This window comes from Balaenoptera musculus, chromosome 13 (genome assembly GCF_009873245.2).
Source record: "Balaenoptera musculus isolate JJ_BM4_2016_0621 chromosome 13, mBalMus1.pri.v3, whole genome shotgun sequence".
Classification (NCBI taxonomy): domain Eukaryota; kingdom Metazoa; phylum Chordata; class Mammalia; order Artiodactyla; family Balaenopteridae; genus Balaenoptera; species Balaenoptera musculus.
The window spans coordinates 37,031,646-37,050,290 of record NC_045797.1 but is presented as its reverse complement, the minus strand read 5'-3'; the positions used below and the strand labels follow the sequence as shown (position 1 = coordinate 37,050,290).

Sequence of the window (18,645 nt, the reverse complement as noted above, 5' to 3'; positions counted from 1 at the left end):
AGATCAATTAAATAGTAATCATTACATAAAGATAAGTAGAAAAACTCCATAAAGAAGAAAAAAGTTTATAAACATCTTGTGAGTCAAAGAACTTGTAGTGAAAGATTAGAAAATATTTAACTACAGAATAACAAAAATAATTCATACTAAAAATGTGAGACATATTTAAAGCAGTGCTTAGAGAAAAATATAGTCTTAAATGCTTACATCAGGAAAGAAGAAATGCTCAGAATTCAGGAGTTAGAACAGAATATACCCAAGGAAAATAGGAGGAATAAAGAGCAGCAGAAACTACTGAAATAGAAATATACATTCACTCCAAAGAATCAAGAAAGCTAAAAGTCATTGATTTGGAACGCCCAATGAAAGAGACAATTTATAACAAGCATTATCTAGGAACAAAAGAGTGTGAGAAGGCACAAATAGTGCTGGGAATAAAGAAATGTACAAAATGATAGATTCTGCAGAGATTAAAATAGTAAAAAGATATTTTAAATAGTTTTATATTACTAAATTTGGAAGCTTGGCAGAATACTTATCTAAACTGATTTAGGGAGACATTGTACATCTACCTCTGTAATCATTAAAGAAATTATATCAGTAATTAGAAACCTTCCCCAAAAGGAAGCAGGCTCAGGTAACTTTGGATGTTTTTTGAATGTTTCCCAGGAATGTGGAGTTGCTTTAATTCTAGAAAATCTACTCATTTACCACATTAATCTGCCATAGATTCAAGGTTAAAAAAATCTTAAATTATCCCAAAAGATAAAGCTTTGGTAGTTAAGGCAATATTGTCTTGTTGTGAGGTTAGAACAGTTGGCTAGTGGTACCAAATTAGAAATCATTGACCTGTATATTGAGACCAGATTTTTGGTAGAGTGGGCATTGTAGATGGGGGAAAGGATGGATATATGTGGACTATTTAATAAATAGTGCTGTGATTATTATTTACCCATAATTTTTTAAAAAGTGAAATTGGATCCCTATATGAAAACATACACAAAAATTAATTCCAGATGGCAATGACTCTTAAATATGAAAAGCAGAGGTATAAAAGTTTTGAAAGAGTGGGAGGAAAGCTTTATGACCTCAGGGTTGGGAAGATTTTCTCAAGCAAAATGCAAAACCACAAATCATAAAGGAAAATGTTGACTTTGAAATTGGGTTCATTCAGAAGATTCCACAAGGAATGAAAATACAAGCTAAAAACTGAAAGAAGATGTTTATAGCACATATAAGTGACAATGGATTCGGTACCAGAATGCATATGTAATTAGTAATCAAAAGATAAACAGCATGGTAGGAAAAAGTACAAAAGATTTCACAGAAGAGGAAACACATGACCAATAAACTATGAAAGGATAATCGATGCATCAGTAATCAGACTGCAATTAAGACTGTAATGAGGTAATATTTAATAATCTCAGATTGGCAAAAATGAAAAAGAAAATACCAAGTGTTGATAAATGTGGAACAATGGAAACACTTAGGGAATGTAAATTAATAAAGACACTTTGGATTACAATTTGACATTTTCTGGTAAAGCTGAACATGTACATATCCTATGACCCATTCTAGAAATATGTCCTAGGCAAATTCTTGCATGTGTGCACGAGGATATAGACATAAGAATATTGATAGCTTTGTTAATAATTCCATATAAATAAATAAAACTCAAGCAACCATGTTCATCAACAGTATAATGGATAGGTAAACTGTAGAATATTCATGTAATGGAATACTAGGAGCAGTGAAATTTAATGAATTACAGCTGTACACATCAACATAGATATCAAGAACTTAGTGATGAACATAAGAAACAAGTTACAAAAATGTTAATGTTGTTTCATTATAAAAAGTTAAAAAGCATGCAGAACTGGACAATATATTCTTTTTTCATTTTTTGTTGTGGTAAAATATACATAACATAAAATTTACTGTTTTAAATATTTTTAAGTGTGCAATTTGTGGCATTAACTACACTCACAGTATTGTATGACCTTTACCACTGTCTGTTTCTGGAACTTTTTCATCATCCCAAACACAAACTCTTTACCCATTAAATAATAACTCTTCATCTCCCCTCCGCTCATTGCCTGGTAATCTCTGTTCTACTTTCTGTCTCTATAAATGTACCTATTTCTCATATAAGTGGAATCATACAATATCTGTCCTTTTGTGTCTGGCTTATTTCACTTAGTAAAATGTCCTCAAGGTTCATTCATGATGTAGCGTGTGTCAGAATTTCATTCCTTTTAAGGCTGAATATTCCAATGTATGGATATACCACTTCTTGTTTATCCATTCATTAGTAATATACTCTTTAGGGATACATACATAGGTAGTATTCCTTTTTTGAAAATGGGAAGGGAAGAAGTAACCCAAAATTCAGGGTCTAGTCACCTTTGGAGGAGGGAATGGGACGGATGCAATTTCAGAGGGAAAATGAAGATTTTAAGGTACTGGTATTGTTCTATTTCTTAAGCAGGATGGTTGGTACAGGATGTTCATTTTATTATTCATTAAGTAGTACTTGTATATTTTATACTTTAGTATGTGTGATGTATTCCACAGTTTAAAAAAAAACCTCAAATGATAATGCCATTAGTTTAATTTTCAGTGTGTTATAGAAAACCTGATAATTAAGGTATTAGTACATGACAGAAGTTTTTAGAACATTCTATGTAATAAAGCTCTGAAAAATCATAAAATCTAAGTAAGCTCCTTCTCTCCTTCCCCCAACCCCTAGTTTTCTTAATATGGGAGAAAGAGTTAAATTTCTAGCAGGTGGTTTATTTTATTTGATGTTTTAATAGGTAGAGAAAGTCAGTCAAATATTTTAATAGGAAAGGCATTATATTAATTGTATTTATCTTGGGGTACATAATAAATGAAACATTATATAATGAACTATTCTGTAAGAAGACCCTAACTTGAATAATTTGGACAAGAGATGTTCTCTCCAGATGTTCTGGTCCATAAATATTAATAATAAATACTGTTTATTAAATACCTACTATATGCTAAAAACTCTACTAGGTATTTTCATATGTTACTTCAAGAATTTATTTAGGACATATTTCTAGGATGGGAATTATTGCTGAGTCGTAAAGTATTCATCTGTTCAACTTTACGAGGTAATGTCAAATTGTTTTCCAAAATGGCTGTATCCATCAAAACTCTCTCCAGTAGTGTTAAGAGAGTTTGCATTGTCCCTCATCCTTATTAACACTTGGTATTATCCAAATTTGAAAATACTTGCCAGTCTGAGAGTGTGAAACTGAGGCTCAGATACGTGAAGAAATATGCCAAAGATTAGCTAGAGAATAAGTGCTGGTGTCACATTCTAATTCAGATTTGTCTGATTACAACTGTAATAAGGTGGATTTCAAAGAAATGGAAGTATATAGGCTAAGTCTTTTTTATAACAGAGAATACTTATGAAAAATGAGATTAAAATTTCTTTTATGTAGTAATTTCCTTAGGGGAAGTATTTCTGAAAGTGTGATTTTTGATTAACTGGATCAGAATCACCTGGTAGAAGGAGTGTGCTTATGGGAGGGGCAGGATGGGAATTGGGAGGAGGGGGGTACTTATTAGTTTTAGAAATGCAGCAGATTCTTGAGCCCATCTCTACTTTTACTAGTTCAGGATCTCTAGGGGTGAGATCCAGGTATCTAAACTATCTAAAGCTTTCTTAGTTTTATTTTTGTTTTTTAATAAGCACTGAAGTTTAAGAACTTCTGCTTTAGGGATTTTGAAGTAATTTCCCAAATACTGCCAGGTTCACATACAAACAGAGGTATAAACATGGGCCCAGAGTCAGAAACTTAGTCTTAGACATATGTAAACATTCACTTCTTATTGACTTCTGTTATCTAACGTGCTTTCTCTAAGGGTTCCTCTTACTGTTTCTTTTATTTCTCTCCTCTTATCCAACCTTCATGTGAAATGAAATAGCATTAGGACGTTGACAACAGTATAATTCTCTAAACTCTAAACTCTCTCTGCCAGGCTGATCCCTGGTGTTTTAAGGAAGGACTAAAGTGTATGAAAGACATATAGCAGTGCAATCGTTATTTTATTCTTCTTTATAGAACTGATGATAACAATGATATCAATTTTGGGTGGGTAAACATATAGACTTGATGGTTATAAACAGTGAAGATTCATGGAGCTGGGGTTAGAGCCATGAAAGATCTTTATGGCTTTCTCGTTATTGTTCTTGTAAAAAATGCATTTTCTATGACTAGCTAATTTTAAAGAGGAAAACAATGACTGAGCTGGGTAAAGAATTACTAGAAACATCATTTAGGCCCCTTTTCCCATCAAGGATACAGACTCTAAGTGAGATCCTATGTTAATATTAGAAATGGATGTTGTAGACTCAAAAGAGCTCTGTTCTGCTCACCTGCTCAGACCTTACAAGGGGCCATTTTCATTGTTGCTGAGCAAGTAATTGCTTAATTAAGTGGTACAGCTAATTCTATTGTGTTTAGAATTTAGTAGCTTTCATTTCCTTTTGTTTCAGAGATACCAACATACCAAATACTTTAAAACTCTCTGAGTTCAGCAGAAAACCTTTCTACGTAATTTTTACCTTAAAAATGAAATTGACAGAATGTTAATCATCAAAACTCTAGATTTTGCAGGAATCATCTTTAAACTAGGCTTTCAAAATTATGCTCATTTCCAAGTTATCTTAATTTTTAATAGTTTATTTGGTTATAAAATTAAATAATTACTCTTAAGGGATCAATGTCATATTTTGTGAAACAGATTTGTTTAACAAATCTGAAAATAATATGTAGCAATTTGTATGTCATGCTTTCAAAACAGAGGCTTTAAATCCTATATTTTATATAGTAGTTGTTAGCTATTCTAAAGGTACAATAAGAGATTATTGTTCATATCAGTGTAATAAATTGATACTCCCTGATCGTACTTTTTCATTTTGCACATTGTCAGAACCTTGGACCTTAATCTTATTCTTTGATTGACAGTAGCGACCAGGGAAAGAACACTTGTATTGTTTGGGATAGTCACATCTGTTCAACTTGATTCAGTTGAGGGTATTTGCATATTCTTAAGTATTTCTTCTGAGAGGGCTTAAATCCTTCTCAAGTGCTTGATGCATTTTTGAAATTCATTCATAAAGTATCTACATGCACTAATAGTTCTGTATAATATTGCTGTGCATAATCTGACAGATAAGACCACATTTTAAAACAAGGTATTCTTTAGGGATGCTACGTTACATTTTTACTTGTTCTGCTGGCAGAAATGTCATTTTTTTTGAAAAAGGCCATTTTAATATTTTGATTAAATTAGTATATCCTTATTTTAGGCAAGTTTGTCAATCATAGGACAAATAAGGATTTATTAAATAATAATTCAGAAGTTAATGGTAGTTTTTCCTGCCTTGGTTAGAAAATTGAGTAATTTTATAGGAAACCATTGTAGGGTTTGAATGGATATCTATTTGGTCTCCTTATTTTATAGGGAAGATTACCAAGGCTCAAGTTTACTGACTTACTCAAGGTCACACTGCTTGGAAATTAGGTTTTATTTTAGGTCTGAACTCTCAGACCACTAAAGCCCAAGGATTGCTGGTATATGACTTTGGGTTTACGTTATTTATAAATTACCCTATATCTAGGATTTCCCCCTACCATTAGAACACATAGTCAGGGATTATGTCTTATTCATCTTCATATCTTTCCAGAATTGACACCATGTCTTATACATAGTTAATGCCCAGTCATTATTTTGCCGTTCTGTTTTCGTTATTTTCCTAGGCTATTATGCTATAAAGGATAATTTTGAAATGAGATAGCTTATTAATGGAATGTTAAACATCTTTGATAGCAAATAAGTTTCATTTTGTGTTCCATTTCTAGTGAATTGGCAAGAGCTGTGTGGAGAAGACTTGAGATCTGCTGGGGTCGATTAGCAGTGTCCACCACAGGCATAGGATCAGAGAAACCAATTCTTTCTAACTTGATTTATGTGATCTTAGGGAAGGAAGAGAGAACTTTAGACTGGAGTGAGCAGAAAAGGCCCTGGGAAGAATTAAGTCTCAAAGTACAGGATAGATAGAATTCAGCGACTGCAGAAAAAACGAGGTAGAATGCCACAGAGGCTGGGGTTCTATAAGAAACTGGAATTGTTCAGAAAGAAGAGATATCACTAGGGTACACTAAATATAATTAAAGTAAGGAAAACAATTGTTGAGTACTTTTGACACCTAGCCTTGTGCTAGATCCTCTTTTTACAGGAACTCTGGAGACTTTCTGTCCTAGTTTGCGTTCCTTGCTTTTCCTTTCCTGAGATATTTAGGATTGTTCTAGTCTTCCCTTATTTCTCTGAGCCAGCTCTCTCCAATTTTTTATCTGCCTTACTTACTTAAAGATATGAAAGTTGTGATATAACCTTATTACAATTTTTTTCAATATTATGTTATAGGAATTCATTGGAAAGGGAAGTCTCAACTGCTATTTAATCATATTATTAAAATAACATTCAAAAATATTTGGCTGTAAAGTAAATAACTCCAAATTACATAATGATTTTTTACCTTCCAGGAATCCCCTTCTGGTCGAAGGAAAGCTCTTGCTACCACCAGCATCAACATGAAACAGTATGCAAGCCCAATGCCAACTCAGACTGATGTCAAGTTAAAATTCAAGCCATTGTCTAAAAAAGTTGTATCTGCCACTCTTCAGTTTTCATTATCTTGCATTTTCCTTCGGGAAGGAAAAGCCACGTAAGTTTCTTTTATCAAATAAGCTACTTTAGAGTATGTTTTAAACACTGTAGGTAAATAGCTTTTGACTCAGTAAACTGTTAACAGTTGAGAATATCCTACCGCATACCAATCATTCCTGCCAATTCTTTGTTTCAGAGGCTGAATTAGATGTACTCCGTGTTATTTATAGTCTCTTCCAACTCTAGAGAATGATCAATAATATAAAAGTGACTATAGCAATTTTCAAAAATTTAAATTGTATATTATAGGTTATCATAAGGGTCTGTTTTATATTTCAATGTCTTCAGTGTAAGTAGTTGTACTCTGAAGTCCACAGTTCAATTTGTAGAGCTGTTTGATGCAGCTGAGGCATGAGAGGAAGCCAAAATGAAAAGTTTAGGATAAGAGGAATGAGAGAATTAAAGGAACTTTTGCCAATGCATATTCTTTGGCTCAGCCTTCCAAAACTTATATAGGAAGGTACAGTACAGTTACGTAACCAGTTTGCTATGACCACTATCTTTTTCAAATATCACTTCTTAAGCACTGAATAGGCATTGCGCAAAGATAACTCCTACACCTAGTTCTAGTCTCCTAAAAGAGTAAAATTCTAACTGGTTAAAAAGAGGTAAACATACCTAGAACAGGAAAAAATTAGTAACATTTATCTTAGTTGTTCCATACAGTCAAATCAAAGGTAAGTGCAAGTTTTGGGTGTAATGAAAGGGTTAGCACCTACTTGGACTGGAAGATCAGTGAGAGGAGAAATGGAAATTCTGTGCCTAAGACTTAAAAGGTGATAGGAAGAAGGCAGCTATGAACATTGCAGTCTAATCTGCATCACAGTTCTGAATGTGTTTGACCTAGTGGAATGTGGTTACTATAATTGGCCATGTCTACTTGACTGATTAGACTGGATTCTGTACGTCAGTCAAAAAGAGATGTTTGGCACTCATCTACAGGGCAACAAATGACTTGGTAGATAACAGTAAGCCTCTTCTCTAGAAAGTTGGCTTCTATGTGAGTGTGGTGGAGGGACAGTGCAGGATGGAAGCAATTAGTCTTTCATCTCAGGACTTTAAATTGTAGACTTAAATATTGAAAAGTTTAAAATAAAGACCTTACTCTGAAGTTCAAGCCAAAATGAAAGGAAAGGAAACACAGAAAGAAGGGAGAAAAAGTCAGAGAAGATCTTTTGAAGGTGGACTCCTTTCCGCTGGGCAGAAGCAGTAAGTGATTTAGCACCATTCATTGGAATTTGGGTGAGAGGAAATTCAGTCAAACTAAATGTCTCAATTTGAGTGGAGAATGCTCTCAGAACACCCTAAACCACCTCTCTATCTCCTCATTCCTTGCCTACTCACCTTTCCCAAAGAAAAGTGTTCAGGGTGAAAATAGAGGAGGTAAAATTAAGCAAGTTAACATTTTAAGAACACTGTTATATATTGAAATTATACCCTGGTGATGGGAAAGCAGTTTGTAAGGCATTCACATAAGGTAATACAACTGTTTTTGTCCATGCAGACTTTGTGCCACTAAATTTGTCTTAAAAGGGGGAAATGATTTTGTTAACTCTAAGCTTATATGAGATAAAATGCAAAGATTTTCAAAAACCAGTTTAGCCTACAAAATCATACCATATTTAGAAGTGAATGTTAACAAGCATTACTTTACAAAGGAAACAGTGGTTTTGTTTTGTTTTGTTTTGTTTTGTTTTTATTTTATTGTGGTAAAAACATGAGAAACTGTTTTAATTCAGTTTTCTGAATTTGGGGGAAGTATAGCAGATTGAAATTTAGTTTGTATGTATCATGTTAGAAATATGTTTCATTCACTGTAGTTTATTTGAAATTTAAAGTAAAATAATAGGTCAAGAAAACTTAAATTATTTAACATTTAGAGTATTTCATGTAAACTTTATAAATTTATACTTAAAATACTTAGATATAAAAACATTTTTACATTTTGTCAAATGTATGGTATTTAACTAACCCAAGTCATTTTCTATCCTGTAATTCTTAAAAAGGCTAGGCTTTCGGGTGCTATTTCAATTACCGTAGTTTTTTAACTTTAGGGGAGTTTTAACTCCTTTGAGAAAAATGCACAGTTAAACAAGATTTAAATATAATTTACAGGGGTTTACCACTTCTTTTTACTCCTACCCACAAAACCAAAAGGGTTCATGGACTTCAGATTAAGAATTTCTATTCTAATTCCTTCTGCAAACTTGAATATTTTTAAAGTCTAGATCTCATCTGATTTGCAAACTGTCCCACTGTTTTATGAAACAAGTTTTTGTTTCCAGACTTCATGATCAGAAAACCATACTTCAATTCCATGAAGAAAATTTTAGATCTGCAGCACAGAATTAAACTAACTCCTAACCAGTTAGTTTTAATCCTGTTTGCTTTCTATTAATTAAAGGTGCCATTTAAAAATTAATGAATGAATATTTAGATTGTTCAGTAGTTTTGTATAACTGTTTAAAAAGTCTTGTTAATGTTTAGAAAGAAGAAATGTATTAATATTATTTTCTTAAGAAACAACCTTTTTTAAGGTAATGTCATTTAATAAATTGTGTATTATCATTGATATAGGGATGAAGACATGCAAAGTTTGGCTAGTTTGATGAGTATGAAGCAAGCTGACATTGGCAATTTAGATGACTTTGAGGAAGATAATGAAGATGATGATGAGAACCGAGTGAACCAAGAGGAAAAGGCAGCCAAAATTACAGGTTGGTGTTACTTGCATTAAACTAAAAATCTATCTGTTTTTTTTTGCAGAGTTGAAAAACTCATTTTTGTTTCCCAGGAAAAAAACAATTCCACTAACAAGGTATTGTTTCTTTCCTAAGGCTTCCTAATATAATATACCATTTAGCTCTCTGGAAACTTTACGTGCTGATGGAAATAACAGATTTTAGCAGTTTAAGATCAAGTCCAAGGCTAGTCAAGAAAGCATCAAACTTTATTGGAACTACTGATTATAGTATAAAGTAACCTAAAGATGTTCATACTTATTTTGTCAATGTATGGATGAACCCTCTATAAGTAAAAATCTGTCTTAAGGGTAAGATGAGGAGATGCATTGGCTACCTTCTCCTAGCTCCTGTTCATTTATTCACATAAATTGTATGGGCATTCTTTGTTTTGAATTTGTATACATCTTATGTATCCTTATATCTAGACACTTCCATGCAAGTATTTCTTATAGCTGGTTTGATCAAACTACTAAGATGGTAAGTGGTTAGAACCTCTTTGTATTAATTGGTCAATAAATGTTTATCATCAATCTGGCTAGCACCCTTAAGGAACTGATGTTATACCTTTATTATTGGAGTGAAAATCAAGCACTATATACATACTCCTTTCAGCTAATAAATTGCTGTAAATTTCTGGATTGCTATCCCTTGACTTCTATCATCTATTCACCTCTTGGTGACTTTTCCAAATTCATTGGGCACTTTGGTACCCATCTCTTGGCTTTGCCTAAATTCTTGCTATCGTATGGGGGAATTCCATTGATCACATGGATGACCAATTTAATTTCTTAGTCAAAAACTTCTGTGACTTCCTCAACTCCAATGACCTTCACCTCTGCAATACTTCTGTTATAAGGAATTGATCAGACTTGTATGCAAAGATAGACGTTTTGTCCTGAGCAAATTTTATAAATTGCAGTTGACCCTTAAACAACACTGGTTTGAACTGCATAGGTCCACTTGTATGTAGATATTTTTCAGTAGTAAATACTGCAGTGCTACACGATCTGTAGATGCACATATGTAAGAACTGAGGACTTGGAGGAAGCATGAATACAGAGGGCCGACTATAAGTTATATGTGGATTTTCCACTGTACAGAGGGTTGATGCCCCTAAACCCTGTTTTATTCAAGGGTCAGCTGCATTATTTTCTAATTTATGATTGCCATGTTGATTTCTTATTTAACCCAGGAATGTTTTGGAGAATGTGCTTTGTCATGGGTTGTGTTTATTTCTAGTTTGTTTATTTCTAGTTTAATTTAATTCAAATAAGATTCTGAAGCCTGTCATATTTCAATTTTTTAAAAAATATGATTGAGATCTTTTTCTTTGTAGTGTAGATATCTGATGTTTTTGTAAATTTTCCATAAATATCTTTTTACATGTATATTCTATTTGTCAGATTCAGCATGTAGCTATTAGACCAAACTTTACATTTATATTATTTAGTCATTTATATTCTTATGCTTTTTGTATAGTTCATCAGTGAAAGACAGAGAACTTCAGTCCTAAATTATTTAGTTTATAAAAATTTATTCTCTTATAGCTTCATCGTGGATTATAATTTGATCAGTTTGCCCCATTTAATGCCTCTTGCCTTGAATTTTTGCCTGATGTTGATATATGTAATCCATGCCTTCTTTGTACTTGGTGTATTTATCACTTTATTTTTAATCCTATCTGTGTTAAATACTTCTCTTTATAAACAGTATTTGGTTGTATTTCTTGATAGCTGACATACTTAATTTCACTTATATTACTTTATACTTTTATTTGGGAATTTTCTTATTATTTTTTCCCACCCACCCCTTACATTTTGCCATTCTCAAATGTTCTTTATTTAAGCATTTTTTAATAGAGTAATTTGGAAGTTATATATCCTCTGTTTTCATTTTGGAATAGTATCCTCTAAAATAAATAAGCTAGAGGGATAACTGAATGAACCTGTATTTCTCTACTAACATTAAAAATGAAACAGAATGTGTTGACTCACCTTGTGAGATTCAATATGATTCTCTCCTCTCTTTATTTGCATTTCTCCCTCCAACCCCTCCTGGCTATTATTTTTATTTCAATAACATTTTGGGTTTCTTTTTTCAATAATAAATGCTGACATTTGCATTGTTTATAATGTCAGCAAAATCATACAATACTTTTTAAAATGCCATGTCTTTGCTATCTTTGAGTTCTTTGTTTTATTTGGCTAGTTGAAGTACTTAGGAAGGTAAGTTGGTGTCCTTCCCTTACCACCTCCAATGACTTCCCACCTATCCTTCAAATTTTAATTCTTTTGCCACATCCTCTAAGAAGCCTTTCATGCCCTCTCCATCTTAAACTTGATCACTCTATCCTTTGTGCTACTGCTGTACCATTTAAAAATGCAGGCATTTTCTTACAGCATGAGTTTTTTATAATTCCAGTGGGATGTGATTTGACCTTTTAATTAGAGAATATGGTTTATTCTTTGTATATGGCTTTTGGTTAAAACTAAATCTCAATTAGGCACTAATACCATAGGTAGCAACAAGAAAACCACACATTTTCATAGTCATAGATGTTTTGAGCAATGTTGTACTGTTTTCATCATAGCAATGGGAAAAAAAGGTGATAGCAGCATGTCACAAGTTCTGTGCTGAAAAGAAAAGAAAGGACATATTTTGAGCAAAATACAGATTTAATGAAAGGATTCAGTAATAATTAGATTTTATAACGGAACTCTTGTCTTAGTCCATTTGGGCTGCTATAACAAAATATTGGGTACTTTATAAACAACAGAAATTTGTTTCTCAGAGCTCTGGAGGCTGGAAGCCTGAGATCAAGGTGTCAACATGGTCGGATGAGGACCGTCTTCTGGGTCACAGACTTTTCATTGTATTCCTTACGTGGTGGAAGGGGACAAGGGAACTCTTTTGGGTCTTTTTTATAAGGGCATTAATCTCATTCATGAGGACTCTGCCCTCATAACCTAATCACCTCCCAAAGGCCCTACCTCCATCACATTGGGAATTAGGATTTCAACTTATTAATTTTGAGGGACACAAACATTCATACCATAGCAACCCTTATTGCTTAAACATACATATATATACCTTAATTTCTAAAATTTCCACTGCAGAAATAACTTTTTTAGATAGCCTAAAATTCTCTGACCCTAACTGAAGCAATCGTTTTAATGCAATTTATGATGATCCAGAATTTCTTCAGAATGCTACCGGTTTGTGTTATTATTTATTTATGTATTTACTGTCCATATTTTATGAAATTCCTTCAAGGTAGAGACATGTTCTGATCATTTTTTTGTCTCTAGCTTCTAGCACATTGTCTGGAACACATTGAGAATTTAAAATATGTTAACTGAAAGGCCATAAATGAGAGGGCCTCCATCTCCTATTGTAGCCCATATTGATCACTCTGCCTTGTTATCTTGTTCCATTCATTTTGACCTTTGATCATATACTATCTTATGTAAGATGGGATGGTCCCATTTTATGGAAAGAATGTGATCTGGAGGAGACACATAATTCAGACCTTAAATAATTCAAGACTAGTTTCCCAAAAATAATGAATATAAAATGTGTGTTGAGGGAGCATAGGTAAGTAGGGACGGTGGGTGATTACATTCAAGTTCTAAGTCGGTAAACCCACAATCATTGTAACATACTTATGCTTTGATGTTACATTTTTTTCTCAGCATTTTCTATTATATTTGCAGAGGACAATCACTTAAATTAATAGCACAGCATGTTATGGCAGTTGTTTGGCCTCCTGAGTTGCATTTTTTAGCACCTGTAAATTTCATTCCAAGGTTAACTTTCAGGAATATTTTTTCAGCACCAGCACTACCACTGTAAAACTGTTTAAATAAAATAGTTTTAAGATAATAAAAACTATATTAAAATTTAACAATAGTAATGTTTGAATAATAGCTTAAGAGTAAACAAAATGAATGTATTTTATAAACATGGTACAAATAAAGTATGGTGGGTATTTTTATTTACCAGCTAAAGTGGCAATAACTTAAACACAGCTTATGTTCACACTTTCTTGCAGCTTTAAAAATTGTTGACACAATTTTTATGGAGAAAGGAATTATTATTTAAAATTTTGCCTGTATTAAGTATATATTATAAATGCATAAAATGCAATCACATTATATCAGTAAAATTATATGGGTACATTATTTCCTCAACTAAGCTGCAAGCTTCTTGAAGAAACAGACTGTTAGAATTATTTTGGGTATATCTTAGATTGACACCTAGAGGCTATTCATTTAGCCTGTGCTCTTGTGGAATATGGCTGTAAATCATTAGTAACTGACAAAGTATATCTTCCGAAATTACAGACTTTACTAGAAGTAAAAGTAAATTCATGGTATATATATTTACACTGATCACAAGCCCCTACTCTGTCTGTCTGAGACAGAATTCACTGCTAACTGGATACAGGGACTGGCTCTTAGGCAGGAACCTTTTATTGAAGTTACCTGTATAGATGTCTTCTGCAGAGGTGCAGCACCCATGAATGGGCAGTTGGAAAAATCACTGAAATGTAGTGGGAGTGATTGACCTTGGAGTTGGAAAAACAAAGCCTTTGAATGGAAAGTCTACTGTAGCTGGTATTAGAAAGTATATATGGTTTCAAAACAATGCCTACATCTGTATGGCAACCTCACAATGCTTGAACCAGTTTTTGGTGAAATGACCATCTTTGGGATTCATGTTCAATTTCTGAATACACACCAACAGAAAGGGGAAAAAAAGACATTCTGCATAAGTGGCAAAGTCCTATTGAATGTAGCTCAGAAAATTAGGTTTAAACGAAACAGTTTACAACAGAGCATTATTGGGGAAACCAGACATCATGAGACACCTGAAAGGCCCCTGGTATACTTATAATTGTGGCAAAGATCAGCAAGGATTCTAGTTAGGCATTCAGACTCACAGGACCTGAATAGCCCAAACTTAGTATTAGATTCATTTAGGAGGATATTGGACAGGAAACAGCATTCAGCAGAACATTCCTCTTTCACTGGAGTTTTCATGGCAGCCTAGGTACTGTTCTTTGACCTCTCCCCCAAATGACAACTTGGGTACAAGGAGACAAGATCCACATAGTTAGGAGCAGGGATTACCTTGACTTAGAATCTTCATGTTGCACAAGAACTGTTATCTTTTGTAATAGTTTGATAGGTATAGTTTTCAGGGTCCCTGTAAGGGACATGCTTAGTTACGAGAGTCTCCACAATTAGAGAAGCTCAAGCTATGGCCTTCCATCAGGGATATAGTCCATTTAGAGTTCTCCCATCCAGATGCAGTTTATAAATCAGGATTTATTTTTACCATAAGCATGTTGCCTGGTGTTTGTTAATCCTTTTCCTATAGTTGGTAAAGTTAATTCAGGAGTAGGAAGAGAGAGTGACATATTGGCCACCTTCAGGGAACAGAATCTTACAGCACAGATGGTAGTAGAGGAGATAACAGTTCATATTTGAGGATCTTAGTAGAGGAGATAACAGTTCATATTTGAGGATCTAGAGTTGATTATGATATGACTCAGCCCTCTGAGATTAAATGTCCTACTTGCTAGGGCTATGAATGGGGATAAATAGGTCTCTTTTCTTAGATTAAAAGGGTCCTCAGAATAAACTTGGGGCCCTGGTCAGAAAATACATCCATTAATTTGCTTCTGGTTTTTACTTGGGCATTTACTCTCCAGTACTTAGGAGACTGATTAACAAAATCATAGAATTGCTGTGGACTCTATAAAGTAAAATAATTTTAAATGGCCACCTATTTTAGAGATCTGTGTGAAGGATGAGAATTTCTGGAATACTGCATCTGTTATCTAGGTTTTAAGGTTGGAAAATAGGGTAGAAGCAGAGAGGTGGGGCATTTCTAGTTCCTTGAGCTAAAAAGTTTGTAAGGTACAAGCTACCTCTTTCTTAAAGGAGTTTGAGACCCTAGGGTGAGAGACTGAAGAAAGCAAGAGTATCTCTTCCCGATGTTTAGAACTCAAATGTGTCAACTCAGAGAATAGTAGAAGTGGCAGAAGATAGAGATTACAAATTCAGCCTACTTTCTATATCACTCTTAATCCCTAATGCTGCTTTGTTTGTACTAATGACAACTGAACATTCTCTGGCACCCCTTACAAGACTCTGGAAGAATTCTGTGGATACTGAGAGCCCATCTGACAGGGCCAGGATGGAAGTAAGAGCTCTGAAGGAGAAGTTAGAAGCTCTCCAATATTTATTTAGGGAAGGAGCCAGGAGATAATTAATATTTAAGTACCAATATGCATTCTTTAAGGGTTTATCCTAGGAATGCAAAGTCAGTTTAACCATATTAACAGAATAAAGGAGAAAAACCATGTAATCATCATAATAGATGCAGAAAGGAGCATTTGAAAAAATTCAATACCGAGTTTCTCAGCAAAGTTTTAATGTAAAGGAATTTCTTCATTTTGATAAATAGCATCTATGGTGAGCTACAACTAACATCATATTTAATGATAAAACACTGAACACTTTTCCTCCAAAGATTGGGATCAAGGCAAGGATGTTTGCTGTCACCACTTTCATTCAATATTATACTTAGCAAGGGCACATGATACAAAATCAGTATAGAAAATTTATATTTTTATATATGAACAACAAACATTTGGAAGATGAAATTAACAAAACAATTTCATTTACAATGGAGGCTCAAAGTAACAGACTACTTAGAAATAAATTTAACAAAAGCTGTGGAAAAACCTCTACCCTGAAAACTATATTACTGAAGGTAATTAAAGAAGGTCTTTAATAGATAGAGATTCTCTGTTCATAGATTAGAGAACTCAATATTGTGAAGATGTTACTTTCTCCCAAGTCTATAGATTCAACTCAGTGCCATTCATAATCCTAGCAGGTTTTTTAAAAAAATAGAAATTGAAAAGCTGATTCTAAAATATAATTGGAAATGCAAAGGAACTGAATAGCCAAAATAATCTTGAAAAAGAACAGAATTGTTAATACTATCTGACATCAAGATTTACTGTAAAGCTATAATAATCAAGATAGTATGGTACTGACATAGGATAGACAGATCAGTGCAACAAAACAGAAAATCCTAAAATAGACCCAAACTTATCTGGTCAATTAATTTTTAGCAAAGGTGCAGCATAATTCAGTAGAGAAAGGAAAATATTTTCAACAGATGATGCTGAAACACCTAGATGTCCATATGGAAAAAAAACCTCAATTCCTACACATACACAAACATTAATTCAAGGCAGATCATGGACCTAAATGTAAAGGCTAAAGCTATACAACTTCTGAAAAATAAAAAAATATAATATATTTGTGACCTGAGAGTGGGCACAGGGTTCTTACATTCTTACACAAGACACAGAAAGTAATAGCCATGAAAGAAAAATTTGATGAATTAGACTTGACCAAAATTTTAAACGCATGCTTATTGAAATAGACCGTTAAGAAAATGTATGCACAAGTTACAGACTAGAAGAAAATATTCATAAAGCATATATCTGACACAGGCTTGTATCCAGAATAGATTTTTTTTAATGTCCTACAACTCAATAATAAAAAGACAACCCTATTTTTTTTTTTTTTTTTTTTGTAATGGGCAAGGATTCAAACCTGTTGTTCACAAAGAAAGATACGCCATTGGCCAGTAAGCATATGAAAATGTTCTCAGTGTCACTTGTCATCAGGGAAGAGCAAATTAAAATCATCATGAAACACAACTCCACACCCACCAGAGTGGTTAAAATTTAAAAGACTGGCAATAAATTCTAAATGTCAGTAAGGATGTGGACCAAATGGAGCTCTCATCCATTGTTCATGGAGAGTATAATGGTAAGATAACTTAGGAAGTTTTTTATAACACTAAATGTATACCTACCTTCTGACCCAGCAATTCCACTCCTTGATATTTATCCAAAAGAAATGAAAACATACATCCACAAAAAGACTAGTACAAAAATATTCATAATATTTTTATTCATAACAGCCCCAAACTGGAAACAGCTCAGGTGTATGTACATCAATAGGAGAATGGCTAAACTGTATTATATTTGTGAATGGAATACTATTCAGCAATAAAAATGAGCTATTGATGAATTAACAACATGGATATATATCAAAACCATTATACTGAATGAAAGAGGATTTACATAAAAGAGTATATACTGTATGATTCCATTTACGTGATGTTCTGGAAGAGGCAAAACTAATCCTATATTAAAAACGTTAGAATAGTTATAGCTGGTGGGTTTTGGGATTGACTGAAAAGAGGCATGAGATTTTTTTATTGTGGGGGGGGTATGACGCAATGTTCTTCCTCTTGTGTCACCTGGGTGTATATATTTGTCAAAATTCATTGAATTGTACAGTTTAAGATTTGTGCCTTTCATATATGTGCATAAGTAAAATACTGGAAGGTTAACATAAAAGTTATAATAAATATGTTAGATTAGTAAGAAAATGAATGATTTCAACTTTCTGATTTATTGATCTACTGTGTGGTAGCTAGTCTTCAAAGATTGTCCTCCAATGAAACAAGCCTCCCAATATTCATGCCCTTTTATAGTCCCCTCCATGTCTTCTGGGCTAGCCCTGTAAATCACTTTTAACCAGTAGAATGCAGTGGGGAAGTGACACTTTGTAACTTCTAAAGCTAAGTTATAAAATGCCTTGTAGCTTCTACCTGGGACTCTTCTAGTGCATTCTCTGGGGGATACCAGCTGCCATGTAAAAAGTCCATCTACCCCAAGATTGCTATGCTGAGAGGAACCCCAAACTACCCATATGGACAGGCCACTTGAGAGAGAGAGAGAGGGAGAGAGAGAGAGAGATGCCTGGCCAGCTCCCAGTTGTTCCTGCCTCTCAGCTGAAACACCAAACATGTAAGTGAAGAAGCCATTTTGGACGTCCAGCCCAGTTCAAGCCTTGGATGACTTTGTCTCAAGCCACCATCTAACTGCAGTGAACTACTCAGCTGAGTGCATCAACCCATAGAACTGTGAGAGATAATCATTTGTTTTTAGCCACCAAATTTTAGGTTGGTAGCTTAAACTATAACATTTCTAGAGATAAATGAAATATATTGTAGATAGATACATATATATGCA

At 33.6% G+C, this 18,645-nt stretch overlaps 1 protein-coding gene across 11 annotated transcripts in view; it reads left to right on the top strand.

Moving 5' to 3' along the window:
* The window catches only part of EHBP1 (EH domain binding protein 1), a 336,395-nt gene that overhangs the window by 125,941 nt on the left and 191,809 nt on the right, over positions 1 to 18,645 (top strand). For all 11 annotated transcript variants that reach the window (XM_036872669.1, XM_036872664.1, XM_036872662.1 and 8 more), the window contains 2 exons: positions 6,585 to 6,766; positions 9,346 to 9,485. In XM_036872669.1, the coding sequence (XP_036728564.1) occupies positions 6,585 to 6,766; positions 9,346 to 9,485 (322 nt within the window). The remainder of the gene's footprint in view (positions 1 to 6,584; positions 6,767 to 9,345; positions 9,486 to 18,645) is intronic.